Genomic DNA, 12,814 nt, shown 5'->3' with positions numbered 1-12,814 from the left:
CAATCGCGGAGGCAGCGTGTTTGCGTGGGGGAGAAGGATGAGCTGCTGGAAGGCGATATAAGGCACGAGGTGTGGAGCATGAGAGCAGCCCGGGGCAGCGGCGGGAGGAGGAGCAGAGTGGCCCGGCGATGGTAAGTGGGCTGATATGGGTTACTGGGAAAGCAAGGATGCTTTTGCAAATCCTAACTCTTCAGAAGAGCTGTAGTGGGAAGAGAGAAAAGGCTTTCTTCTTCAGGGAGCCTGGACTGATGCCTCAGCTGTGTGGTTTTGCTCAAAGTACATGTTCTTAGTGAAATGTGGCTTTATCACTGTCAGCACATCCCTGCAGGTCTGAGGTCTGGTTTCTCCCACCCCCTCTTTCTGGAATAGCTACCTAAATTCAAGACAGTATTTGACCCTTGTGTTAACCTGGAGCAGGAGAGGAGTTGCTGATCTGGTCCTTCGGGATAGGAAATGACTTTGTGCCATTAAACCTAGATTTTTTGGAGGACATACACTACAGAAATTATCACACTCGTGCTTGAGGGTCGGCTCTTTCTGAATGACTGCGAACATCTCCAACGAGCATGCTAAAAACCCAAGTTAACCAGAGCCTGCTTGTTTTTACAGGAAAGGACTGTGAGATGCTTGCTGCTGGTCTCTGCCCTCTGCCTGGCTGGCGGTGAAGGCAACAAGAGTGAGTCTCCCGGGTCACAGACAAGTAGTATGGAATGGAGAGGTCAAACCCTCACCTGATCTGTGTCCATATTCCTCATTCAGGGCACTGCTGAAGGCTGCTAAGGAAGGACAGCAAGAGGAGGGCTGGGGGGACAGGAACTGGGATGTAAGAGCTGGCAAAATAGGTGGAAACTTCAGGGTCTCCATCCCAGCCACATATGGTGTATAACCCATGGAGATGGGCACAGGTGCTGTGAGGTGCCACCACTCTCCTTGCTAGCTGCTGGGAGGCTCCATAACTCTGATCCAGATTATAGCCATGATGAGGAGGTGTCCCAGGCTCTCAGTCACGTCCTCCCAGGCAAGCCAAGGTGGCAGATTCTTCCTCAGATGTGCCTGCTCTGACTCTAGGCAAGGATCTCAGCCCCTGAGAGCTGTGCAGGACTTCATGCCATGGGCGAGTTTGCTCCCCTGTCTCTCCTAGAGGAGATATTCTTGCTGAGTTTCAGCTTACTCACCTTTCCTTTGCTGCAGGTGAGCTGGTGAGCACACATGGCCTGAGGCAAGGGGTTGCCCTCCGTCTCCAGAGGAGCCCGAACACCTGCCTGCCAAACCCCTGCCAGCACCAGGGCGGCTGCCAGGTGATGGAGGACAGACCAGTTTGCAGCTGCAAACCAGGCTTCACAGGGACGTTCTGCCAAGGTAGGGCTGGGGATGTTGGTGAGTCCTCCTCACTCTGTCCACGGGCACCAGCGGGGAGAGTGATGGGCACGGTGCACTGGTGTTGCCAGTTCTCTTCACCGCAGGCTCCAGGAGCACGTCCCAGCCCCTGGTTCAGGTGCACCCCACCACCACCACTATGTCCTGACTGCACGATGGTACAAGACCCAGCCACAGCCCATTTCCTTTCTCTCCAAAAGTCTTAATTCCTTAATTCTTTGGCTGTCAAGGTGCCATGCCATGGTGTAGCCATGACAGGGCAGCGGGGCATGCTGTGGAGCACAGTTGCCTCCCAGTCTCAGAACAGGTACACGCACTCCTGGACAGCTACCGTGAAGCCCCTTCCAGACATTGGCCAAAAACTGTCTCTTCCTGTGAAAGTGAGGATTGCTGTCCCTGGCTGGTGCCCTTGGCAGACTGCACTGATTCTGTAGACAGCCCTCCAAAGGGCCCAGACCCACGACATCTGCCTTTGATGCCTTGAGCTTAAGGACTGTGTCTGTTCAGCGTGGTGGTGGCCACAGACTTGTGCAGGTCTGAGGCAACCAGTAGAAAACGACAGACCCACGTTAACTTCTGCATGTTCCCAAAGGTTTGTCTTTTGCCCAGTGTCTCTGAAGAGCCCTCCCAGCATCCTCCAACAAGGCTGAGATGAGGACCTGTTGAGCTCAGTGGGACTGTGCCATCCCATAGCTGACCTAGGGCTCCTTCAGGCCTCTTCCTTATTGCTATTGCAGATGGCTTTTTCCTCCAGATGTGGAACTGAAGTTGGCCTGCGAGGAAGAGCACATGCAGATGATGGTGAGGAAGGAGGTGTTTGAACTCTTGAAAATCCCCCGGGAGCTTGTCCACTTGAAGAACCAGGCATGCAAGGTCTCAGAAAGAGAAGAAGAGGGTGAGCTGTTTTTTGCAGCCACCCTTACAGGTGAAAACCACACTGCCTGTGGATCAAAAATTCAGGTGAGTATCCAGCAGAGCCTCTCTGCATAGCTCCGAAGCTGTGAGAGGAGCAGACATGCTGAGTGAGGACAGCAAGGGGAAGCTCTGGAGGCTTCTCCTTTTATATCTGGGTGCTGTAAGGTTCTTGTTCCCCTTGGAAGGCTTCCCTGGAGGCTGTCAGAAAGCTCTTCTATCTCCACCTAACCCCTGCTGGCAGTACATCTTGTCTTATTCAGCAGAGCGTGGAAGTCTCAATGTGCTCTTTACTAGCTGATAACAGCCCTCAGCTTTCTGGCAGCATCCTCTGAGCTCTGCAGCCCTGGATATAGCCCCTTGGTCCCTCATTTGATTCATGGGTCAGGGTAGGTGTGGAGGAGCTGGTGCTCCAGCTCTGCATTGCACAGAAGGGGTCCCACCTGTGGTCACCATGCTGACTCCTGCCTACTCTGGGGGTGGTTGCCAGTAGCCCCTGAACATGGGGCTTGAGCAAAAACCCCAGCAGATATCCAGGAGGCCTGGAGCTGAGTTGCACATTCTGAACTGAAGCTTGGAGCTCTGTGTATGGACTTGGACATGGTCGGGAGACTTGATTTTTGTGTCATTCCAGCAAAATGGCTCCCATGTGTCATACTCCAACGTCATTGAGTCAGAGCAGGAAGCACGTGGGGGTGTCATTTCCCGGAGGTTTCAGCTGGAGGTGCATTTCTCCTGTGTCTACGCCTATGAGCAGGTGGTGAAATTGCCTTTCGCTCTCGCCCCTGTTGACAAGTGAGTGATCCCTCTTCACCTTGCTGCTGACAGGGTATGTTTGAGCTTGCGGAAAAATAGATGCCTTCAATGAGGTGATCTGCAAAGGCCCTGGGGAGCCACTAGAGAGCTCTGAGAGCAATGCCACATCAGGGTGCCTTCCTTTCTCTTCCCAACATTGATTTTCAACACAAGGTTTGGGCCTGAAACCAGGATGGGAACTGGCAGATGCCCCTACCAGGTCCCTGTGGAGGTGCAGGTTAGGACTCCCTGGGCTGCCTTTCTCGTAGCCCTCATTGGCCAGCAGGTCAGTGGGAACCCCTGGAGCTCCTTCCCTCTGTCTATACATGGCACAGACATGCCAGCCAGGATGCAGCTTGGGGCCTGGCTCTCATGAGGCTCCATCCAGGAGCAGAGGCACATCCAAAGTCAGTGCACCTGTGCCAATGGCCTGACTTGTGCTATGTCCTTCCTGCCTGCTTATTCTGCTTGTGAACTCTCCTCTCTTCCTCTCCTCTCAGGCTGGTGCAGTTCGTGGTCAGTGAAGGACACTTCAACGTCAGCATGAGGCTCTACAAGACCGCCTCCTACCTCCAGCCCTATCACCTGCCGATCACTGCCATCCCTGTCACCGACACGCTCTATGTCCTGCTGAAGATAGAGGGACAGCACCAGCTCAAGTACTTCCTGCTGAGCGTTGAGGACTGCTGGGCCACCCCAAGCGTGGATCCCTACCAGGACATGTGGCACAAGCTCATTGAGAAGGGGTGAGTGGGGTGTCCCTGCTGCATCTGGTCTCCTTGCACCATGACCACAATTGCATCTCTTTGCTGGGTGCTAAGGACAGGTTGCTGTGAGAGCAATGAGCAGTGACACCATCATTGCTCATAGGTGGAACCTATGGCAGACACTGTCATTTACTCGGTGGATCAACCCCATAGATGAACCCCTTAACTGCTCTGAAGTGGCTCCTGGCCAGCTGGGTAGGCAAAGAGCAGGGAGGGGAGTGGGGAGACCTTGCTGGGATTTGCTGAAGAGCTTGCATTAGAGGTGGCTGCAGTCAAGCTGAAGCCCATAATGTGGTTATCTGGGAAGGAGGAGTCACAGCCAGGCTCACTCGACCCATGCAGAGCAGCTGTGGCCCCAGAGAACAAGACATGAGCCAGCTCTTGTGCTGGTGGCAGTTCCTCTCTGAGCTGAGCACAATGCAGGGTGCCAAGGGGAGGTATCCCCACCAGTACCGAGACAGAAATAGTCCAGTTCAGCAAAGCTTGGGGGCTGCGCCCATCCCTCTGTGCTCTAGTGTCCCAGGCTGGGATGGTCCCACGTCATTTGCTGCCTGCTGACTGAGCCATCGTGTCCTAGGTGTCCCCATGATGAGACAGTGACATACCTGAATGCCATTGGAGAGAGCACTACTGCCAAGTTCAGCTTCCAGATGTTTCAGTTTGTTGGTTACCCCGAGGTGTTCCTGCACTGCCGTGTCCGGCTCTGTCTCCCCAACGGCCCAGAGCCCTGTGCCAAGGTGAGCTCTGTCGGTGGTCTGCACTGTGCAGGGACCTCCCAGACAGGTGGTGGATGCTCCATCCCTAGAGACATCCCAGGCCAGGCTGGACAGGGCTCTGAGCAACCTGATCTGGCAAAGATGTCCCTGCTTATGACATGGGGGTTGGACTAAATGAGCTTTGAATGTCCCTTCCAACCCAAACTGTTCTCTGATTCTATGCTCTAGGGTCTTGACAGGTCCCAGGCTGCAGCCCAGAATGTGCCTATGACAGGAGGAGACCACCAGGATGGCTCTTGCCACCCAAAGTGGGCTTCTTCCCTGCCCTCTGGTTCCATCACCTTTCCCTTTGCTTTGTTGACAGCAATGCCCCAGGCGCTGGAGGAAGAAGCGGGCGCTGGCAGATGACTACAATAAGATTGTCTCCTACGGGCCCATCCACCTCCTGTCTGCTCCTTCCTTGGCAGCAGAGACCCGCCATTCCAGAACTGTCCTACAGGACCAGGGGGGTACGTATGTCCCTCTGGGGAGGGCACGAGCTGTTCACAGACCCTTGCAACAGTGTGAGCAATGCTAGGTTACTTAAAAGGGCTGCTAAAATCACTGCCCTGCACAGAAGCATGGAGTTTTTCAGGTGTCATGGCCATGCATGGCATGCTCCAGAAGCCAAACCTGCACTGAGGGGTCAGCTCTGCGTGAGTAGCTCCATTCCAGGCACAGGTCAGGCTGAGCAGGGGAGCTGGGTGGGACAGTGTCACCGTTTATTGATGGGACCAGGAACCGGAAGGCTGTAGGTGCAGCAGCCCAGGTGAGGAAGGCTGGGTTTTCAAACTGGACCTCTGCATCAAACCAGCAAGGCAAGCTCCTTCTCAGCACTGAACTCAATCCAGGGGATCCAAGAAGGTCCAGGAGCAGGGCTGGGGGCAAGCTCCCATACAGCATAGCTCAGGCCAGGCATGAATGCCAAGCTAAATGGAGCCTCTGGGCAGTGGCTGGAGACCTCTGGTCAGGCCAGGTGGGGTGACCAAGTCCTGTTGGTGCCTTCAGAGTGCCGAAACACTCCCAGTTCCCATGGCTCTTACCCTTCAGAGGAAATTACCTCCCCCGGAGATCCTGTGCCAGGGATCAGCGTCGGCTGAGGGCACCCAGATGTATAACCAACCTTCCTCCTCTTCAGCAGGACCCAGCCTGTGGATCCCTGGGGCCATCATCCTACTGTGTGCCTTTGGTGTCCTCACCATGGCTGCTGCGGCTGTCAGTGCCAGGTGGCGAAGGGTGTAGAAAACAGCTGTTTCCAAATAAATGTGGCCGTAGCAGAGAGGCTCTCAGCTGTGTCTTTAGACTTTTTCTAGGGGGAAGGAGGTGATGATTGGATGCAAACGGTGCTTGAAGGATGAGTCACATCAGAGTGTTTCTGTTCCACGTAGCATCCCTAGAACCTTCTTATTCCCTCCTGGCCCACAATCACTGGACTTGAAACATGTACCCAGGGATGAGAAATTCATTCCTTCTGCTTTCCTCCTCCCCAGATTGTCACTCAGGCACGTGGGGAGATGGAGGTACCCACACGAGATACTTCCCTGACTTTGTGTGGTTCTGTGAGACACACATGCACCATGAGCAGAGAAAGGGCTGTTCTGTGCCTGCATGCACGTGTGTGCATACGCTTATCCATACACATTTCTTCCTTCATTCACGTCAGATCTTTCATTCATCACAAGTTGCCAGCAAGGTTTTTGCCCATCAATACATCCCTAATATAAAGCAAATAACAAACAATATTTTAAGCATCAAACACTAAACTCATAACGCTCAGACATCTGGCAGAGATTTAATACTAAGAGACAGATAAGGAGAAGACGAGTGTTTTCCCTGTGAGGCAGCTGTGTGTGTCCATTTGGCTGAAGCAGGATGTCCCCAGAACAACCATTGCTGGTCCCAGAGGGTGTTTTGCAGGAGAGACATACCGCAGGTCCCTGCCTGAAGAGCTTGGCCCCACTCCGTTCAGAGAGGACATATTGCAAATAAGTTAATGGGATTCCTCTTTTTGTGCTAATTCCCAGAGCTGAACATCCTGAGTCTAGGCTGAAGCAAGTTGATCTTCCCACCTCCAACAGCAGGAAAACCCATCACTGGGCTGGTCCAGCACCAAAGGCCATCTCCAGTGAAGAGTGAGGTGGCTCCATCCTGCCTGATGGCTCCCCGCTCACCCCTGCAAGAGCCCCTGGGGAATGAGATCAGGAGCACTTCCAGATTATGGAGGAGCTGCAGCCCAGAGGAACTTTGGCAGAGGGGTGTCTCCAGAGCTCCTTGCCCAAGACAGGCCACTAAGAACGAAAGGGCTGAAGCAAAGAGCCCTGCTAAGGTGGATCATGCACACGGAAGGGTAAACTGAGGCACAGTAGACTGAGGTCTTGTCCTCCATGGGGGAGCTGCATCCATTAGGATCAAAGCTTGCTCGCAGCAGGTGCATGCACAGGCAGGGAGGGAGGTTGAGCCAGCAGCTAGTCCTGGGAGACTGTGGTGGTTTTGTTGTGTTTGATGATGTGGATGAGGGAGCCAGTGGTCTCCTTCGTCTTTGGGTAGTAAAGAACGACCAGCCAGATGAATATGAAAATTCCTGCAGGGAAAGGAAGGCAGAGACTCAGAAGCAGCAGGAGATAGTGGGAAACATCCTGCCAGGATGCTGCTGGCACTTCCCTGCTGCTTTCAGGGAGCTCCCCCAGCTCACTCCTGCTCCTGCAGGAGGGTCTCCCCATGCTTCAGGGTGAGCTATTTGGCTGGGATATACCCTGGGTGGATCATGTCCCTGTTCCTCTACTAAGGAATGGCTTCCTTGGAAGAAAATCACCCTCATTGTAGAGGACAGGGTTGGAAGCCATGATCAGCTCCATGCTGGTGGCTGGGACCTGATGCTTGACATGCCTTGCTAAAGGAAAGGATATGACAGTGCTGGGAAGGTGATGGTGCCTTGGGACACCTGGTCAACCCACTGCCAGTCTGGCTCCTGCCTCCATCTTTCCCACCAGAGCCCAGGGAGCCCAGGTCAGAGCTGGCCCTGACCTTGGAGAGAGTTGAGGATGGTGAAGAGGTAGAGCATGAACACAGAGGAGGTGCCGTGGGTGAGGAACGCCAGGGCCCAGGTGGCTCCCAACAGGCAGAAGAGCCCCATTGCCACCAGGGTCACCTTCCAGGTCTTGCGATCCCCCTGCACTGTCCCTGTGCCCTGCAGGCAGCAGCTCTTCTGGGTGACTACCCCGAAGACAGCTGTGTTGAAGAGGAAGATGAGGCCGAAGTAGCCGCAGTTGGTGATGTAGTGGACCAGGAGATATTTGGAAGTGATCCAGCACCTGAAAAGAGACAACTGCAGTTTCTCCAGCAGCTCTGCCAGCCGTGGCAGCACCCATGGGAGCCTCCCCATGGGGATGTGTTGGGGGATGCAGGAACACCCTTGTGCTGGTGAGGTTTGCCAAGGGAAAGCAGCAGGGATAGGGGTGTGGATCCATCGCCCTAAGGTTGCTCAGCCTGGGGAAGCTCCAGGTGAGCCTTGGATGTCCTTCCATGACCTGGGGGCCCGTGGACATGACCAAGGGAGCTTGGCAGCAGAGGTGGTGGTTGCCACAGATGTAGAAAGCTTCTGTGTTGTAATCAGGATTAGGGAAGTGGAAGTATGACGTAAAACCAAGCAGGATGGGTGCAACCCCCACCACCACGCTCCAGCAGGACCAGGTTACCGCTTCCCACGCCAAAGGGCCACATAAGCACTGTGAGCAGTGGCACACGCACAGGTGGACTATGACTTGGTGGTCCATGGTCTGGATGCAGTATTCTCCATAGCTGCCAATGACTCCTACCACCCCCACCACGAGTACGGGGAAGCCTGGAAGGACAAGAGAGACACATGGAGGAGGCCAGAAAGGCAAGTGGTGAGCAAGGTGGTAAGTTTGGGGTCTCTGCATGGTCCTGGATGTGATGACCTCTGGGTAGATGGGGCTTAGGGACCTCCTGAGGTTGCACAAGGGCCACAGGGGCACAACAGTCACTGCTGGGACATGATGTGGAGGAAGTACAGTGCTGGGCAGCAGGACTCGAGGTGTCCCTTAACCTCTCTGTGGGATCATCTGCTCCAGTGTGCCCCAAGGTGCCCATGGAGGGCTGGCAATGGGGTAACAAAGACCCTGGAGGACATCACCTGCTCAATGAGCAGGAGGCTGGTCACCAGCGGGATGGAGGGTCCCTGTGGGTGCTGCCCTGAATTTGCTACACCAAGCCCATATAAGACATTTCTCAGTCCTGACCGCAGCATTTGGAAGAGTTGTGGGCAGGACAAGGGCTTGCTCGCTCTCTGCCCGTCACTGCACCACCCCGTTCCCTCTCCGCTTGTAACCCACTGTCCGCTGCTCCCCCCAGCTCTTGCCCAGGCTCATGGTGCTCACCCCAGCCCACCAGGCACAGCTTCACCAGGTAGTGGTGGATGTAGGTGCCAAGGACCTTGACAAAGAGGAGGTAGAGGTGACAGCCCTCCAGTGCCATCCAGGTGAAGCAGCAGAGCAGGCAGTAGTGGGTGAACCCCCCCAGCACCTTGCAGGTTGCTGGATGGGTCCCACCAGAGAGCCCACTGTTGAGCAGGAAGGCCAGGTTGAGGAGGAAAAGGCTGCCCACAAGGTTCATGTGCAGGCCCAGGTTGATGCGGAGAGTCTCCTCAGATCTGAACCTGCACCTGAGCATCCCCAGAGGGAGCAGAAAAGGTGTGGGTCACAGCTGAGCAGGGTCTCATGCTATATCACAGCAGGTTCATGCAGAGACACCACCATTTCCCTACATCTCTCCCAGCCTGATGAGTACCTGGGACCTTCTGGCACATCCTACCTTAAGAAGATGCAGAAGGCAATGGTGAAGATGGAGAAAGCCATGGCTACCCCGCAGCCAGTGGTGGCAACAGCCATCAAAGCTTGTGCCGTGGACCTGTCCAGAGCTGGGTTCTACCAAACAAGCACACATTGGGTTAGACAGGCTCTGGACCAACCTAGAAAACCTGACTGCAGCTACCAGAGCCATGAGGCTGACAACCCCAGTGGGCTGCTGCAGGAACCCCACACAAGCCCTCTGGTCTGTCCCCCTAGAAGGTATTTGGAGGGAGCTGGGTGGTGATGCTCAGAGGAGATGCTACCTGAGGTGGAGTGAGGGATGAGTGAAGGCTAAGATGGACCACCATGAGCACCTTCCTGGGAGCCTCTACCAGGAGATGGGACCCCAAGCCTTGCTGTTCCAGAGCCAGCACTAGCCTGGGGGCCATTTCCACCCTGTTCCCACTCTGCTGAGCTGCTGCCCTCCTGAGCTGGGACTGGGCTTGATTTTGGGACCTGGGCTCACCTGGGACCAGCTACGACTGTCCCTGTGCAGCTACTGGTGACACCTGAGGGGCCACTGAGAAGGGGCAGACAGTGGGATACGAGCAGGAGATACAGGGAATGGGTTTGTCACCAGAAGTAGGGTGAAAAAGGTGAGATGGTCACAGGAGCAGATTGTCCCCTTGTCCTCAGTCTGTGTGACACATCCGCTGCTGCTCCAGCCTCCTGCCTGCCCTGTGACAGACATGGTGACAGCCATGAGTGTTGGGCAGAGCAACTGTGCCTGGCCCCCTGCCCAGTCCTGGTGAGGACCATACCTTTGCTGGCATCCCAGAAGACACATTGTGGAGTAACACCCTGCAAGGAGGGACAGCAGCATCACCCGATGCCACAGTGAGCAGCACTGGAGGAGAGATGGAGGGAGGACATGGCTCACTTACATGTGGCAGCTGCCTGTGGGCAAAGGTGAGCTGCACAGGGTCCTGCAGCCCGGAGATGCTCATCTCTCCCACCGTGATGCCCACCACGATGTTGTCCAGGACCTGACCTCTCTGGTTGAGCTCCTGCATGGGGACAGTGCTGCCTGAGCCCAAGCGGCAGGTGGCAAGTGTCGGTGGCTGGAGGGATGCTGGAAATGCCAGCTCATACCTTGAACATGCCAAGCTGGTGGATGTTGAGGACTGTCACCACCACACGCTCTGTCTGGCTGCTCAGGGACTGGAATATCTCCTTGGGAAGCTGGATTTTGCCTGCCTTCCCCTTCTCTGTGACGTTCAGCGTCGTAGGGCCCTGTGGTGGAGAACAGCAATGAGGGGGTTGTTTGCTGGTAGAGTCACCTCTCTGCTCAGGACCCACCAGCCTTGCTCCAGGAACAAATTCAGCCTAGCCTGGGTGGGTTTTGCTCACCAACATCACCAGGGGCAGAAGGGGAGAACCTGATCCTCAGCACCCAGCAGGGAAGGGGCAGAGCTGGGAGCAGTTCCCAGGGGAGCCCAAATCCACCATCACCCCATGGGACAAGAATCATAAAATCAAAGAACAGTTTGGGTTAGAAGGGACCTTCAAACATCTTCTCATCCAACCCCCCTGCAATGAGCAATGACATCTTGCAACTAGATCAGGTTGAGTCCCCTGGGACATCCAGAGAGAGCCTGAGAGTGGGTTGGAGGTGCAAATCCCACAGATTCCTTCTTTTCCTCTTCCTCCTCCTCCCTCTGCCCCCCCACCTGCTGCTGGGACAGCTCCTGAGAGCTCTCTCCTTCCAAGCACCATTTGATATGACCAAGGGATGGTAAAGTTGACGTGGGTCCATGATGTAACCATGGAGCAAGTTGGAAGAGGAGCACGTCATGGCACACCAAGCCCTGGGGCAGGGGTCAAGGGATGCTTGGAAGGCATGGAGCTTTCCGAGCAAGGGAGAGGGCTACATCTCACCTCCGTGGGGGAAAAGGTGATGAGGACATCCTGGGTGACAGCCCTGCTGACGTTCAGGAGCAGCACCTTCAACCCGGCCAGCCCACTGTGCAACCCCAGGCCCGCCGACTGCAGCAGCCTGTGGGGCAGAAGGGCTCTGGGACAGGGGGACATGGGGGCTGAGACCCCAAACCCCGCCACAGCCACCCCTGCCCGCTACCTGAGCCAGCGCTCCCGCAGGCAGGCACACGCGGGGCTCCCGGAGCGCCCCAGCTCCTGACAGCGCTGGGGTAAATCAGGGCTGAGGGTCCCGTCACCACGCTGCTTCAGCTCCACCAAGATGTTGCAGCACCAGCGGTGCTTGTCACCCCGACTCAGGGCTGGGGAGAAGGGGACCAGGGTGACCACTGGGTGCCACGGCACTGGGTGGGCACCAGGGGCAAGGGTGGGGATGGGAGGGACCACTCACCAGCACAGCTCTCCTGTCCCCTGGCAGCATCTGGAAGAAAAGCACATGGGGAAATGGGGGGAAAGCCCCAAAATCTAGGGCCAGTCCTCCCCTTGCCCACAGGCTTGAAAGGAGCAGCCCTGAAGTCACATTGGCTTCCAAAAGCAGCTGGACAGCCATTGGGGCTGGTAAGGGCAAAGCCACCATGCCTGCATTGACATGTCGCCATGTCCAGCCCCCTCAGGGTGGCTCACAGGAGGGACCCTGGGCTGCTGGTCCAGCATTTTAAAAGAGCCCCCAGCAGCAAACAACCCCCTTGCTCCACTCACCTCTGCACATTCCAGTGGGAACACCCCCTTCTGGCCTGGCCACATTTTGGGGTGAAACCCCACCATGGTCTTTGGGTCAACCCTGTCCCAAGGGAAAACGCACCCCCAATCCCAGATACCCCCTATGCTGGGGGCGTCCGTGTTCCCCTCACCCACCACTCACCGGGCAGCACCAGGAGCAGCAGGACAGTGCCTAGAAACAGGTTCATGCTGAGTTGTGGGGTCTCCTGGCTGTCCCTGGCTGTCCCACGGTGCTCTGCTCCTCTCGTCCTGCTGGCTCTGCTCCTCTTTGTGCTCCCCCAGGGCTTGTAGCTGAGTCAACAGCTGTGTCTTCATTTCCCTTCTGCAAACCCCTCGCGCCTTCCTGTGGGTTGGCAAGTGACCTCCTGCTCCAGCTCACAGCAACGGCGACAACCGTCATAGCCACGTCGTTTCCCCCTTGGCCACTTCCCCCAGCTGACTCGGGAATATTTTCTTTCCCCTTTTTACCTCCATCATGCGAAATCCTTGGCTGATGCCCCTCACCAACTCAGTGACGTGTTGGAGCATCCCTCTCCCAAACTGGGCAAGTCACCAGGCATTGCCGCAAGCTGTTGGGGATGAAACATCCCCCTCCTGGTAAGGTCTACCTGCTCCAAACAGGACCTGGGGCTGCATGGAGGGAGATGAACTGCATCCAGAGCATCATCTGGAAGGGGAACTGGTG

The 12,814-nt window shown here is 55.9% G+C and overlaps 2 protein-coding genes across 2 annotated transcripts; one reads left to right on the top strand and one right to left on the bottom strand.

Moving 5' to 3' along the window:
- Positions 1 to 31: 31 nt before the first annotated feature.
- LOC136107210 (pancreatic secretory granule membrane major glycoprotein GP2-like) lies at positions 32 to 5,886 on the top strand. The gene is made up of 9 exons (XM_065848094.2): positions 32 to 131; positions 610 to 676; positions 1,192 to 1,359; positions 2,132 to 2,337; positions 2,924 to 3,084; positions 3,585 to 3,830; positions 4,429 to 4,588; positions 4,932 to 5,076; positions 5,748 to 5,886. The coding sequence occupies exons 1-9, from the start codon at positions 129 to 131 to the stop codon at positions 5,846 to 5,848; spliced, it is 1,257 nt and encodes a 418-aa protein (XP_065704166.1). The 5' UTR covers positions 32 to 128; the 3' UTR covers positions 5,849 to 5,886.
- On the bottom strand, positions 4,581 to 12,416 carry ADGRG3 (adhesion G protein-coupled receptor G3). The gene is made up of 13 exons (XM_065848093.2): positions 12,272 to 12,416; positions 11,801 to 11,830; positions 11,552 to 11,711; positions 11,353 to 11,470; positions 10,567 to 10,707; positions 10,359 to 10,481; positions 10,236 to 10,275; positions 10,052 to 10,152; positions 9,437 to 9,549; positions 9,004 to 9,287; positions 8,354 to 8,447; positions 7,631 to 7,917; positions 4,581 to 7,187 (listed from the first exon to the last, which is right to left on the bottom strand). Exons 1-13 carry the CDS (start codon positions 12,315 to 12,317, stop codon positions 7,072 to 7,074), a joined length of 1,653 nt encoding a protein of 550 aa, XP_065704165.1. The 5' UTR covers positions 12,318 to 12,416; the 3' UTR covers positions 4,581 to 7,071.
- Between the last annotated feature and the right edge of the window lie 398 nt (positions 12,417 to 12,814).

This window comes from Patagioenas fasciata, chromosome 13, assembly GCF_037038585.1.
Source record: "Patagioenas fasciata isolate bPatFas1 chromosome 13, bPatFas1.hap1, whole genome shotgun sequence".
Taxonomy (NCBI): Eukaryota; Metazoa; Chordata; class Aves; order Columbiformes; family Columbidae; genus Patagioenas; species Patagioenas fasciata.
This window is presented reverse-complemented; position numbering and strand designations above follow the sequence as displayed.

What these genes read in the sequence shown, in the direction of transcription:
- LOC136107210 (XM_065848094.2), top strand. An exon ending in TGGCGGTGAAGGCAACAAGA is followed by an intron (nt 677 to 1,191) that starts GTGAGTCTCCCG and finishes CCTTTGCTGCAG; the next exon opens with GTGAGCTGGTGAGCACACAT. An exon ending in CACAGGGACGTTCTGCCAAG is followed by an intron (nt 1,360 to 2,131) that starts GTAGGGCTGGGG and finishes TTTTTCCTCCAG; the next exon opens with ATGTGGAACTGAAGTTGGCC.
- ADGRG3 (XM_065848093.2), bottom strand. Translation starts at nt 12,317, where the DNA reads ATGAACCTGTTTCTAGGCACTGTCCTGCTGCTCCTGGTGCTGCCCG. An exon ending in GCTGCTCCTGGTGCTGCCCG is followed by an intron (nt 11,831 to 12,271) that starts GTGAGTGGTGGG and finishes CTTTTCTTCCAG; the next exon opens with ATGCTGCCAGGGGACAGGAG. An exon ending in CTGCGGGAGCGCTGGCTCAG is followed by an intron (nt 11,471 to 11,551) that starts GTAGCGGGCAGG and finishes TCTGCCCCACAG; the next exon opens with GCTGCTGCAGTCGGCGGGCC.